This window comes from Papilio xuthus, unplaced genomic scaffold (assembly GCF_000836235.2).
Source record: "Papilio xuthus unplaced genomic scaffold, Pxut_1.1 DF827679.1, whole genome shotgun sequence".
Classification (NCBI taxonomy): Eukaryota; Metazoa; Arthropoda; class Insecta; order Lepidoptera; family Papilionidae; genus Papilio; species Papilio xuthus.
This window is the reverse complement of record NW_013530970.1, coordinates 1,477,191-1,491,635: the sequence shown is the minus strand read 5'-3', so window position 1 is coordinate 1,491,635 and position 14,445 is coordinate 1,477,191. Positions and strand designations below refer to the sequence as shown.

Here is a 14,445-nt window from a genome sequence, read left to right as displayed (position 1 = left end):
CGATTCTTGTATATATATATATATACAAGAATTGCTCATTTAAAGATATAACATAATATACAATTAGTCTAATTTCTTTCAAATATTTACAATCTTATAGGATTAGATAAATTAGCTATTTGGAATCACTTTCAGTTTTTCACATTAGTTCACATTTTGGTAAGTTACACTTTTGTCACCGATTGTGTGACAACCAATCTTGTTTGATCATGTCAGCACCTTTCTCACCGATCATTATTACTGCTGCATTTGTATTACCACTAACTATAGTTGGCATAACACTAGCATCTATAACTCTCAGTCCATTAATACCATACACTCGTAGCCGTGGATCCACTACAGCTTTTTTATCCCATGAAGGTCCCATTTTTGTTGTACCAGATTGATGGTATATCGTCATTGATATCGTTCTTACTTGACATTCAATGTATTCATCAGACATAAATTTAAATTGCTTACAATTAGGTAATGGTTTCATGTAAAGTCTAGAACCGAATTGCTTGAATGGTGATGCGTTTGCTACTTTCAAAGCTATTTTTATTCCTTCCACTAAACGATTAACGTCTAATCTATCTTCATGATATCTAGGATTCATAATTGGATAATCAAAGGGATTGGAACTCTTTAACTTCACGTATCCTCTTGTGTTTGGCCTCAATAAGAGTGGCATTATGGTCCATGCATCTTTATTGGCAATTGGCTTATATACAGTGTCGTATACCTCATCTGTAAGACCTAAAATCTTTCTTACGATTTGCCCATTATCTGATGAGAAAGACGCCGGCGCCATGTGAAACTGTATGTCGGGCCAAAGGCCAGAACTGTTAGCGTATTTCGTATTAACAAAGGCAATACCTTCTAAACCTCCTAAAGTTGTCATCGGTCCCCTTTCATTAATTACATAGTTCATAGTAACTGGGAATGCTTGGAAACGATTCTGTACAATTGCAACTGGTTTATCGACTAGAAATGTTAACCCACCCACGCCAACGTGATCTTGCAAATTTTCACCGACAGCTAAATCTTTCAAAACATTTATACCAACTTCTCTTAAATGGTCTTTAGGACCTATTCCCGACAACATAAGTAATTGTGGGCTATTTATAGCTCCAGCAGATAATATTACTTCTTTTTTCGCGAAAACCACTCTCTTCTGGCCGTGTTTTACAAATTCAACGCCGTATGCTTTCATCGTAATTGGGTTAATTAAGACTTTGGTAACTTGAGAGTTGAGTGATATATCTAGATTTCGTCTCGTTCGGACTGGCCTTAAAAATGCTTTCGCTGTACTGCATCTAGAACCGCGTCTTATCGTTCCCTGTGCGATCATGAATCCGGTCTGCACGGCTCCATTGATGTCTCTGTTCTCGTAACCTATTTCAACTCCCGCCTCAACGAATGCAGCCACCAAAGGTGTTCTCCATGGTGCTTCTTGTACTGTAAGGTAACCACCTCTTCCGTGATATTGGCTCTTAGATAAGTAAGGATTTCTGTTGTCTTCGGACTTTATGAAATATTTGAGTACATCTCGATATCCCCATCCTGGATTGCCGAATGACTCCCACTGGTCGAAGTCGAATCGGTTCCCGCGTACGTAAATCATGTAGTTCAGGACACTGGATCCCCCAAGCACCTGAAAAGTAAACGAAGTACTATTAACAAAAGATACAACTAAAATACCTCGCAAAGGTTACTATTAGGATTTTTTTGCATTATTTTAATTAAATTGAATAAAATTGGTATTTAAATTATATTTTGTCACATCATACTTGATCGCGTTCTTGCACAATAATGATTTTATTGAGGTATACACGATACGTATTACTGCAATCCTCGTCCACCCGGCAACGTCGCGGCATTGACTTGCCGCTGCCTCGGTGTAAGCATGCTAGCAAGAATGACATAACTTTTTGCTAACAATCGTATATCTCTATCCAGCTCCGTCGGCGACGTCGAGGCGGCGACGAGTGGATGCGACGGCGATCGCGAGGCCGGGGAGTGCAGTACCGATTCGGCCAAAAGTTGAGGAGTAGATGTTAACCCTTAAACTACTGAAGCAAGTAATTTACTATTATCAAGTTACCTTTCCTCGTGGCCAACTGCACCTATGATTCTTGAAGCCGAGGCAGGCGTACGGTGTGGGCTCAGTCTTGTACTGCCAGTCAAGTTTCGTCAGCTGCAAGTAGCCCGCCAGCGAAGGCACGTCGGTGATCTCGTTTTCATCTGGACCTGAAAATATAAATTAACGTGATTATTATTAGTTGGCCAAGAAAAGAATAGGACTAGACTAGGAAAAGACTACTTGTAAGATATATTTTTACATAAATCTGGAGTCATTTCATACTAAATATTTTCTACTAATAGTTTAGTGATATTTAACTGTATTTAGATAAATTGATCAGAATTTAAATATCATATTGTGGGAATTCTATCTATTTCTGTTCTTAGAGGCAAATATTGATTCAATATTAAATATATTAATTTTATTAATCCATCGGCTTTTATTAATTCATACGAATACTCACCAGTCTCTAACAGTAATAGATTCCAGTCCTTGACTTCAGTAAGTCGATTCGCGACCACAGCTCCAGCCGATCCACCACCGACCACGATAAAATCGTACTCTCTCCTTGGTTCTTTATCCAGTACTTTAGCTTCAGGGTCATATGAACTGTAATTGTGATACGTAAGTGCTCCAAGTAGCAGTGGTATCACCCACAGTCCAGTAACGCTGATCGTCTTCAGCGCTGTCGAAGCCAATAACACATGGAGACCCATTTTTTTGTTTTTCTAGGATGCCAGTAATATCTTGAAGTAGGCTTTTCTTGTTATTGATTGCTTGTTTGATAACAAAATCAATAGCTTTGGTTTATGTTATAAGACTAGATTCATTAATTATAGAATCGTTTGCTTTTCTCTGTCCGGGGGTTTGATTCTGCGCATTGCTTTCTTATCGCTTGAAGATGGTGAGCGACGAGACAGCATATTAGTCCGCATCGCAATTTTGACAGACGATTATTGAACTCGACTGTCGCGTCTGGAAATATAAGTAGAATATTGTTAAATAATTTATTGTATAAAACTTTGACTGTAGGAATTAGAAATTTAATCTGAAATAATTTTTCCTTGTCATGATATTGGATACATTGTTGGTTTGACTTCTAAACGGTTTATCTTTTGTTGAGTAATAATTATAGTCCAAAAAATATTTTTTTTGTGAATTATTCAATTATTATTTGTCTTTTTTACGCGTATTATTTCTAATCATAAAATTGTTTTAAGTCTTTTTTTTTATATTTTATGTGGTGTTTACAATAAAATCCTTTTTCTGTTTCAGGTATGTAAACTTTAAATAAATAAAATTTTAAGTACGCAAAATTTCGTCAGTTGCAAGTAAAAGTAAGTTAATTATTTTTTTAATTCTAAAAATGCGAATGTTTGTATGGATGGATATTAGTTAGAAGGTATCTTTAGAAAGGCTGAACGCATCTCGCCGAAATTTGGCATAATGTAGTCTGGAAGAACACATAGGTAACTAACTATTATTTTTTAACTCCACGCAAAAGAAATCGCGGTCGACTATTAACAATTGCCACAATTCGATAAAAAAGTCAATATAATTATATTATTACAGCAATTAAATAACAAGTAGTGAAAGAGATTTGAAACATACTGTATATATCTCTGTGTGTAAGAGAGAGGTACTATTTCCTAGCAGTGCGGAAGATGTGATCTAATTCCTAGGCATTACGAGTGACGCAGGCAGCGTGAAAGTGAATGTAGACCACTATCAGTGACAATAATATATTGTTTAAAAATTGTCAACTAGTTAGCTAATCAGGAAGTTTCCTTTTCAACGTTCAAACGACCAGACTCGATTTATTTAGCTTTCAGTAGTTTACGTAATAGGAACTAAGATATAATTCTTCTAAAATTTAATACAAGAAACAGATAAGAAAATTCGTTTATACATCTTTTGTCGACGTCGACTAAAAAACTTTAATAGCTTTTGTTTTCTTCCAGGCTATGTTCTACATCTATGCAAAATTTTATCAAGATCCGTTGAGCCGTTTTGAAGATACATTCTAACAAACATCCATCTATCTAAACATTCGCATTTATAATATTAGTAAGATTAATAAAACTTTTAAATATTGACCAGAGTAAGCGAGTTTTTTATATTCGGCTATTAGTTTAATTTGCTGCAATTAAACGTTTTTAATGAATTAATTTATTGAGGTAACAACATGTAGATTACAGATAAGAACAATGCTTGTATTGTATTCTTCCGTAGTTTTTGGAGCGTGATCTTAGTTTAGGACAGGGGTGTCACACCAATGCTACAATATTAAAACCACTTTGCTGTTTACAAAACACAATATGCAGTACGAAAAAAGTTCCCCTACCCTTTTAAATGTTCCTAATAATCACAAAATCTAAATTAATAAATTTTCTATAGAAAAATGACACTATGATACATGCAGGTTTGACACCCCTGTTTTAGGGCATTGTGATATTTCGTGCGTAGTCGTATTGTTGATGTTTAGAATTACATGTGTATACTCATAATATTATTTAGTTTCGTAACGATAGAGTTTTATATTCATGTTTTTTTTTTTTAATTTTATGTACAATGTATAGTATAGAATGCGGGCCTTTTGTGCACACAAAAAGTACCCCTGGCGACTGCGCTAAAAGTAAAAAAAGTTTACTAATTTTTTTTTACAACTTCCTAGATTTATTTCCAAATTTACATGTATGTATTAGTATTAATGTTCAAGAAATTAAAATAAAATTTCAAAAGTCAGTTATTTGACTTCCGTGACTCGATGATGTAACCGAATACCATCTAAATATTAGGTTACTTGTAAACGACTTTAATGCCAGTAACACACAATGAAAGCGAATTGGAAGCGAAGTTTTGAAAAAACTGAGTACAGAGGGTTTGCTCCACAATTTTTGAACGGTTCTCTGGAACAAATCAAACTCGTGCCATTTTTAGTCGACTACAAAAAGAAGCAGGTTATCAATTCGTCTGTATGTTTCTTTTTTACGTGTGTTACCGCGTAACTCCGCTCCTGGTGCTCATGTTATTTTTTTTGATCGAAACATTTTGCTTGCAGCTGTGTCCCATTTTTTTTATTTTTAAACTAACTAGCAGTTTAGTAGATTTTTATATCTAAAATCGCTTTGCTTCAGCTGTGTGCAACATACATAAATGCAAATGTATCATCACTATCGCGTTGCAATTATAGAATAGGTACGCGTTATGTTGAATTTATTGATAAACAAATCTTATGTAAGAGATAACCAGTTTGTCGGTAAAAATCCGCCGTCTTCAGGTGAAGGTCGTCTATCGAACTTTCGATTGTACACATCTGTGTTGCGACAAAACGGGTCGGTAGAAATGTTAAGTCATCGTAATGTAATTTAAAGTATGTGTTTACACAATTTACTTGATATATTAACGTTGGGAAAATGTAATTTAAATTAACATTAACACTTATTGTGGCAAGATTTTTTTATTTGAAGAGAAACAAAAAATACGCAAAAGCAAAAATAAGTTTAATGAAACTAAGTTAAAAATTATTTTATAGTGATCGTATATTTTTATAGAGTTATATGTATGGTTTACTATACAAAATGAACATAAGGGTTAATGCAATAGAAATTAATACTGGCATAAAAGATTTCTAAATAAAAAAAACCTATTGATATGAAAAATGAAACAATTTTATATATGAAAACATACCATAACAGCCTACAAAAAATGATATTAGAATAAAAATGTGAAGTTGGCATCGGAATAAAGATGAGAGACCTACTTTAATACAATAGATTTTATTCTTCAATCTTATTAATATTATAAATGCGAAAGTTTAAATAGACGGAAGGATGGATGTTTGTTTTAAGATATCTCTAGAACAGCTGTATGGAACTCGCTGAAATTTGGCATAATTATAGAACATAGTCTAGAAGAACACATAGGCCTCTAATTGTGTTTTTTAATTCCACGCGGATGAAGTCGGGGGCGATAGCCAGTTAATATATAGTCGATCAAGGTTAAATAAATTAAAACAAATAATTCCGTGTATTAAGTGACCTTGTCAGTCTCACCAGATTTTTTATTGATATAATATTGTGAAAGGCAATATACTTGAAAACAAAACTCTGATTGGATTTGTTTGATGCATTAAATCTTATATATAAAATTCTCGTGTCACAATTTTCGTTCCTATACTCCTCCGAAACGGCTTGACCGATTCTCATGAAATTTTGTGAGCATATTGAGTAGGTCTGAGAATCGGCCAACATATATTTTTCATCCCCCTAAATGTTAAGGGTAGTCCACCCCAAAATTTTTATTTTTTAGACAAACATGCGGACGGAGTGTCGGGCGACAGCTAGTTATATATAAAATGTAAATTTGGTTTACAAATATTTATGTAAAAGTTATAAAACTTTATCGTAAAAATCAACATTCCGTTAGTAAGAAACTTCGCGAAGACGTATCGTAACCCGGCTAAGTTGTAAAGCGGGTGAAGGCCGTCGAAAACACTTTCTCTGTTACATAAGCTATCCGCGCAATATCTGTAGGCCTGGCCCGGTGTGCCACGACCTTTATTGATAGGTCGGTGGCTTGTTAATTGGAGATATTAACATTACATTAAGATAAAAAAACGGCCATGACCTGTAATGACCTAGATGGGACTTCGTTCATTTCATGTCCCCCTATAAGTTATGGAGCCAAACTGAGATATAAAACTGTCTGATTAATGTGTTAACATTCCTTTTTTTAAGTCGTCCAAATACTCGGTTGAACTTTATTACTTTGGTAATTTGAGTCGTTCGTACTTTAGACCTTCAGGGCGCAAATTTTTATAGGATAAAGTTGCAAAAGAGATAGCGGCCACTTTACTTCGCCAAAATTTTTACGTTACCCCTGCCCATCGTCATCCGTATGCAAATACATCGCCATTGCCGAAAGCGGATATTTCCTTTATGCGTCCTCTCCTCTGCCAAATGCACTCATCAGACAAAACCCGGAATCACACTTGACGCCTATTTTCTGTGTGGTCGTTGCGCCGGTTAAGCCGAGTTTGTGCAACAGATTTTGTTGCTGGCTCCACTATTGTTATAGTTTTATCTAGAAAGTGTACTTCTAGGAAAAAAACAGACATAGTGATTGCGGCGGGGGACCAGCCGCACCCCCTACTAGTAAACACCCTTATATATGGACGGCTTCAGGATATTACAAAGACCTAAGTATCTAAGTGAATATCTAAGTGTATATTACACATTAAGTTCATGTTATGTAATTACATAACATGAACATTACGTGTTAGTGATAACCGGCGATGTAATGTACCGCATATTACGTGCATATTATCGCACGTTTCCATTTTATATAGCATTTATATGTTCATGATAGCTAACAACTTCACTGCACAGAATATGATTACTACGCGTGGGCAAAAACATGATACACAAGTGGAATGACGCATGTTGACTCGCAAAAAGATTTTAAAGGTTTGTTGTGCGTCTTGATTGTAATTTTTATGTTAAATTTAATTGCAATTTAATGAATACTAATGATGTTATGTTCAATTGCGTCAATAACCTTGAAAGTACTTTGAGGTAAAAGTCGATGTCTTTAACTTCTGTTTTAATATTGCGTATAAATTTATTATCTCTTTTTTTAATTACTAGCTGTCTCCCGCGACTCCGTCCGCGAGGAATTAAAAAAATACTATTGGTCGCAGCGTAATGTTATATAGCCTAAAGCCTTCCTCTATAAATGGACTATCTAACAAAAAAAGAATTTTTCAAATCGGACCAATAGGTTCCGAGATTAGCGCGTTTAAACAAACAAACAAAAATACTTTTCCGCTTTATTATATTAGTATAGATTTATTTATCATATTTTTAATATTATACATTTCAAATATAAATTGAAAAATATTAAAAAATATATTAAAAAAATATATATTTAGCATCACTGCGAAATCCCATGACTCAACCAATCAGCGGTCAGGGCTGCAGACAGGAACCTTCTCACGGTGCGCGTTACTATTTATAATTATAGATAATTTCTTCATTTTTAGGGTTCCGTACCTCATAGGAAAAAAGGGACCCTTATAGGATCAGTTTGTTGTCCGTCTGTCTGTCTGTCAATACCCTTTTTTTAACAAACCCGTTAATAAAAAATAATAATATTTGATATATAAACACGGCTAAACACTCACGTATATTCGTCCGGGGGCAGCACCGACTAGTTACGAGCCCATCGGGGGCCCTTCATCAGGATGAGTGGTACTGGTCAGTGAGCGACGGGCCGCGTCCGCGAAATAATACCACCGATGAGCTTGAAACTAGTCGGTGCCGCCAACGGACGAATATACGTGAGTGTTTAGCCGTGTTTATATATCAGTTTAGTATAATATCTCACGAAAGTTTGAATAATTTAATAATAATAATATATATTTATTTATTTTATGTAACATTAGACCGGTTAGGATTAGAAATATAATTATGATGGAACGAAACATAAAAAATAGTAATTCACTACAAATTATTCAAATAATTTATCAAAAAATATGAACATATTTATTGAGAAATGTAAAACTGGGTTTCAATTGACACCTTTGATTCTTATATTTATGCTAATAATATAAATAATGTAGGCATATAAAGGTTTTGTAACCATTTGACAGTTTTCGTTATTTCATGTACAGGTTTCTTAATTTTAAAACATATTCAGTTCACGGTCATCAAGCAATTATTTTTATGTTTAATATATATGGACTGACATTTAACTATTTATTTTAAGTACAATTTTTTATTTTTTTAAAGTTTATTCGTAAAAGCTCTGGATAACTGGCTGAATATTTACCATCGGTTTCTGAGACTAAAATCTCTGTATAAAACATATTGTCATTCCCTGTCATTATCTTTGACAAAACATATGAGATAACCCACCGTTAGAGTAGTTTTAAATCGATTAAATCAATCGTTTTGATATTTTTTAAATTAATAAATTAACACATTAACTCGTGCTAAAGTTTGATCGAGAAAATACTTAGTAGGGGAGACCAACCGAAGAATTTTGGTTTATTAGCGTGGCAGCTGGACTTCCCCTACTACATCAAACATTTCAAATATAACAATGTTAAAACCGCTTGCTGTGAAATTATTTGACAAACATGTATACAATCAAATAAAAAGTGTGATCGTTTACCTGACGCTTAGTAAAAAGATTGGCAATGGTCAAGGTTTTCCACTTTTTATAAGCAAAAAGTAATACAGATTTCGGTCAGTTTTAGTATGTTCCGGTCTGTTGGGCCAATTTTATTGCAACTTGGACGATGAGATTACCGATGTTTGCATTTCAAAACGTAACCATGGTAACACGTTATATAATTGTTACGACATCGTCTAGCTAACTCAGACTTAACACTAACCTAATTAGTGATAGATATTATACAAAGACGTCATGATCAATTCGAATTTAAGAACTGACAATAACTACGTTACGACTATGATAAGTCACGTGATTGTCGCGCGTCAGTTCTATACATTTTTGAAATTCGTTATGGAATTGCTTCGAAGCAAATGCACTTTATCTAGCCCAGTCTTTCCCAAAGTGGGCGATAACGCCCTCTTGTGGACGCTACAGGTCTCAAGTTGTGGGTTATAGTAAAAGTTTCGTTTAGAATTCTCCGTTAATACACATATAGGTCACAATAATTAATTAATTTAATTTGAAGTTATAGTGGTTTTTGAATATGTGAAAATATGGGGGCGCTAAAAATATTTATTCTCAAAATGGGCAGTAGACAAAATAAGTTTGGGAACCACTGGTCTAGCCCCACCCCTCCAGGCTGTCTATGCATGGTTTACGTGGATAGATCAGATTAACCGTGAGTTTCCAAGACCAAAATCTGCGATTAAAACATATTGTTTTCTCTTTTGTCAACGATAATGACATGGATGACTATATGATTTATACAGAGATATTGGTCTCAGAAACCTGCGGTAAAATTTATTAAACATTACTGTTATTCTCTGGTTTTCTTACTTTTATGAATGTTGTACTACAAAAACAGCGTAAGATAATATTAGACTATTCAATATTTGTCTATAAATTGAATGTTTCAAATGCTCTTTAAAATTTTGGATTATAAAATATGGATGGTCAAATGAGAATTACGCGCCACAGCTGACGTAGTCGCATTTCTGATTGGTTCCACTTTCAACCTCTGTGTCGGTACCGTCTTCACGGTTTTCTTTCGATTATTGATTTGATACGTTACACTTATTTATTTTGATGCTGGTGTTTGTTCAGATTGACTCGCAGGTATAGACGCGGATGAGATCTCGGGGGCACTATGAACAAGCCCGTCACTAAGGGACAGAACACATAAACATAGAACAAAAGAATAAAATTCAGTCTATTCTTTCTTCATAAGGTTTGTTTTCTATGTTTAAAATGACAATTGTTATCACCAAGATTGTTGTCTCTGTTTTTTGTAAGAGAATGTAAGGGATGAAAATATGTGTCAATCCAGTCATTACAGTCGAAATTTTCAGTAAGTTTCAAATAGCGCCTCAATCGCGTCGAACATAAAGTTTTTTTTTATATATCATAAAGTGACAAACGAGCTATTGGCCAGTTGAATATGCCGAAATAGATAACTGTTGACTATATACAGAAGTTGCTGATGCGATGCCTTAATAATGACACTATTCTGCGAATAAAAAGACAAAGTCAAACGGTGCATGGCTCAACCTTTAATGGTATGTTACGTCAGTTACAATGAAAAAGGTCCGTTGAACGCACTCTAGTTGTATTGCCAATGCACATCGTTGGGTAACCCTCAACATGAATACAATCGCCCACTGTTTGCTCTCATATCTTCCGCAAGAGTGGATACTGCTAAATTGAATGATGACTTTATTGTAAGTAAAAAACACAATAATTCACTTTAAGTCAGTGAAAGACTCGATGTAAATTTCGTCATCAAAACGTTATTTCATTTTGAAACGTTTAACTAATTAACATGATTCGTTTCGTTGTATATTCTGTTCTGTTACAGTCAAACTTAACAATAGACGCGAGTTTGTGTATTGTAAAATGGATACAACGTAACTAACGGCTTTTCGTCATGCAAATGAAATAATACTTAACACCTTTATGTCTCTGACTACGTAATATGTTTGTATTTACATTTTTTTTCGTCTTGAACATATGTGTATTTCCTAAGTCAATGCATTTAGTTCATAAGATGGTTTAAACGTTTCTTAAATCGACAATTTCGCGACCCCAAATAACTATCGTTTTTCATACGGCTTTCAAACCCTATCCTAAAAGCGTCACCTTAAATGTCTAGCCGTGGGCTTTTGAGACCATAGTTTCTGAATAAAATGAACAGTCATCCGGGAATTTTGGAATCAAAAAACCATGGTAGATCAAACAAATTTGATAAAATTTCTTGATGACGTTGTTAAAATACGTGTTGGAAATTAAATACCTTTATTATACTATTATGTATTTAATTAATAACTTTAAAACGATACCAACATTAATGAAGAAATTGAATAAAATATTTTTTTAATAATGTTTTGCTTTCGCTTTCATTATGATAAGTTATATTTGACTATAGATCTTTTTTATAATCTATGTTTATAATTTTCTGTACAAATTACTATTTTGACTATCTTGTATTTGGACAGCGGTCGTTCGTTTTAAAAAGTCTTCAAAGAAACTCAGTCATGGCCATTTTTAATGTATATTAAGTATGCGTTGAGAAATGCATAACCTAATCTCGATGTAACGCGAGAATAGAACGACATTTTATAAAATTCGCCATTTTGTAACTATTACAAATAAGCCCGCCGGCGCGTGTTTACCAACATGATAAAATGCTAACGTGTTTACTGTTTACCAACACGTTAAGTCAGCTGGTTTTATGCGTGTTCTAGTAACTGGAGTGTTCGAATGCAGTAACATTTGTATTTATAGGGTGTTTTGTTTTGGTGTGGGAATTTTACATTATTAATATTATAAATGCGAATGTATGGATGTATGTTAGCAGGTATCTCCAGAACGGCTGCATGGATTTGACATAGATGACATAATCTGCAAGAACACAGACTACTATTTTTTTTTTAAATTTCGAACAGACGGAGTCGTGGTCGACAGCTATAGACTATAAAATCATTAATTTGTTTTTCAAATAACTCTTTTGGAGAACAAATTAAAATTATTAACAGATGTAATTGAAGCTATTGTACTATTTGCGAGTGTCGATTTAACTTTTGACGCACTTACATGATCTAAATTGTTTTGTTTATTGATTGTAAGACCGGATGTTGTTTGTTATTTAGTCTGACATAGTTCAATTGAGGTCCTTGTCATTTAAACTCATTAGGAGAATAGATTAAAATGTTCTATGTTATGTAAACTTTTTGAAAAGAGATTGTGAATGGGATAAATATTGCATCATCAGAAGATGAGTTGCATTTAGTACCGACAATGAATAACGAGACGAACATTGCAAGAGGAAAGTGACAGCGTGAATAGACTATTTGAAACTGCGAACGTTTGGATGGATGAATGGATGGATGTTTGTTTAAAGGTATTTCCAGAACGGCTGAACGGAGCTCGCTGAAATTTGACATAGATGAAGAACATAGTCTGGAAGAGGACATAAGCTACTACGTAAGTACTTTTTAAGTTCCTCGCGGACGGAGTCGCGGACGACAGCTAATTCTGTCATGATATGAATTGCATTTGATCAAGTATCAATAGGTCATTAGTTGGTATATAATTAGTAATTTCGTCATAACATTATATAAGGCTAGCGGCACTAATAACCACCGGTTTCAGACCTCATTATATAGAGACCTTGACACGTGAAATTTATCTATGACTTTTTTGATGCAAGTATACGGCGCCTAATTTAAATTGTTCACCAATGAACTAATATAATGAGTATAATAAATATTTTTTTGTAGTTCGTCTTTTGTTTATTTTTCAATTTTTTATCATTACGTTCTTTTTTTAAATTATGTTTTAATTAAAACTATTTTTTTATAGGAATGTTTTTGAGAACATCCTTTAAACTCTTTTAACTATTAAAGTAACATGTTACACTCTTTTAAGATTAGTTTTTAAATGTCAATTGCTTTAAAAATTAATGGTACACAATTTCAGTTCTTAAAATACGATAAGATAGTTTATTGCATCTGTGATTTTACTAGCTGTCGCACGCGACGCCATCCGCGCTGTTTAAAAAAAAACTCAATCATTAACCTGAGTCTTCTTCCAGACTATGTCCTACATTTATGCCAAATTTTATCGAGATGTATACAGCCGTTTGCGAGTTACCTTCAAACAAACATCATTCCATCCATCCAAACATTCGCATTTATAATATAAGTAAGATAGCGTATTTTAGTTTAAAGTTAGTACATATTACGTGTCAATAGATACAAGGAAACTTACTTTCATGGCTGTAGTTCACCGCTTACACAACGCACTGCACCAAAACACTTTATACGTATAATGTTCTATTTTTATTATTAAATTACTATTCATTCGAGTTTTGTATAATGCGTATATAACCACTCATGACACAACACTTTCAAAATTGTCGATATGTTTGATATTCGTCTTTTTGATGCACGTCTCTAACGTTTTCACCAACATCGATTACACTGATGACAAATCGATTTTTTTTATTTCTTTTTAATAAAAAGGGCTGTCAATTTATTAATTGACAGTCTTTTTTATTGCCATTGAATATGGAAATTAAAAAAAAATCCTGCAGTATGTTTCTAACGACTTACTAAACATATTATGCGTAGATTTAATCACTGTTTTATAATTAAATGATTAAAGATCATTGTAATTTTGTTATTACGGTATGTTATTGATTATTGTTATTAATATTGTATTACAATAACAATCAGCGATAAGTGCAACAGCTTTACAAATTGCAGTGTTATCTAATCTAGTACATAATAGTGCTTAAATAGTTATCGACCCGGACTTTAAAAGACGTAACTCATTAAAAATAAATACAATGAAACTATTTGTCTAAATTTAAAGATGCTTTTTGGTGTACACATGAGCAAATAAACGTATGTGATTTTACAAAAAAAATCTTTTTTTCTGGAATATTTTAACAATTTTATGCTTATAAAATACCATTAAAATATTGGCAACAAAACACAATAATTTGTAAAAAAAAACAAATTTTGAAATGAAAAATAATTTTTGAATTAAGAACATTGATTTTTTTTTAAATGAACGTTAAAATAAATTCAAATGTAACGGACGTTCTATTCTTTTGCGGCTCGGAAGGTTCGCGGCAACGCGATACGACTCCGCGGTTTCGACTGACACCGGCCGGTCGTGGTGGTGCAACCCTCCCCACGCTG

At 33.7% G+C, this 14,445-nt stretch overlaps 2 protein-coding genes across 2 annotated transcripts in view; one reads left to right on the top strand and one right to left on the bottom strand.

Annotated features, from left to right (window-relative positions):
• The window catches only part of Flo2 (flotillin-2), a 162,895-nt gene that overhangs the window by 51,582 nt on the left and 96,868 nt on the right, over positions 1 to 14,445 (top strand). The window lies entirely within an intron of this gene.
• LOC106117671 (glucose dehydrogenase [FAD, quinone]) lies at positions 52 to 13,713 on the bottom strand. Its single transcript, XM_013312073.1, has 4 exons — positions 13,508 to 13,713; positions 2,526 to 3,037; positions 2,084 to 2,229; positions 52 to 1,633 (listed from the first exon to the last, which is right to left on the bottom strand). The coding sequence occupies exons 2-4, from the start codon at positions 2,776 to 2,778 to the stop codon at positions 176 to 178; spliced, it is 1,857 nt and encodes a 618-aa protein (XP_013167527.1). The 5' UTR covers positions 2,779 to 3,037; positions 13,508 to 13,713; the 3' UTR covers positions 52 to 175.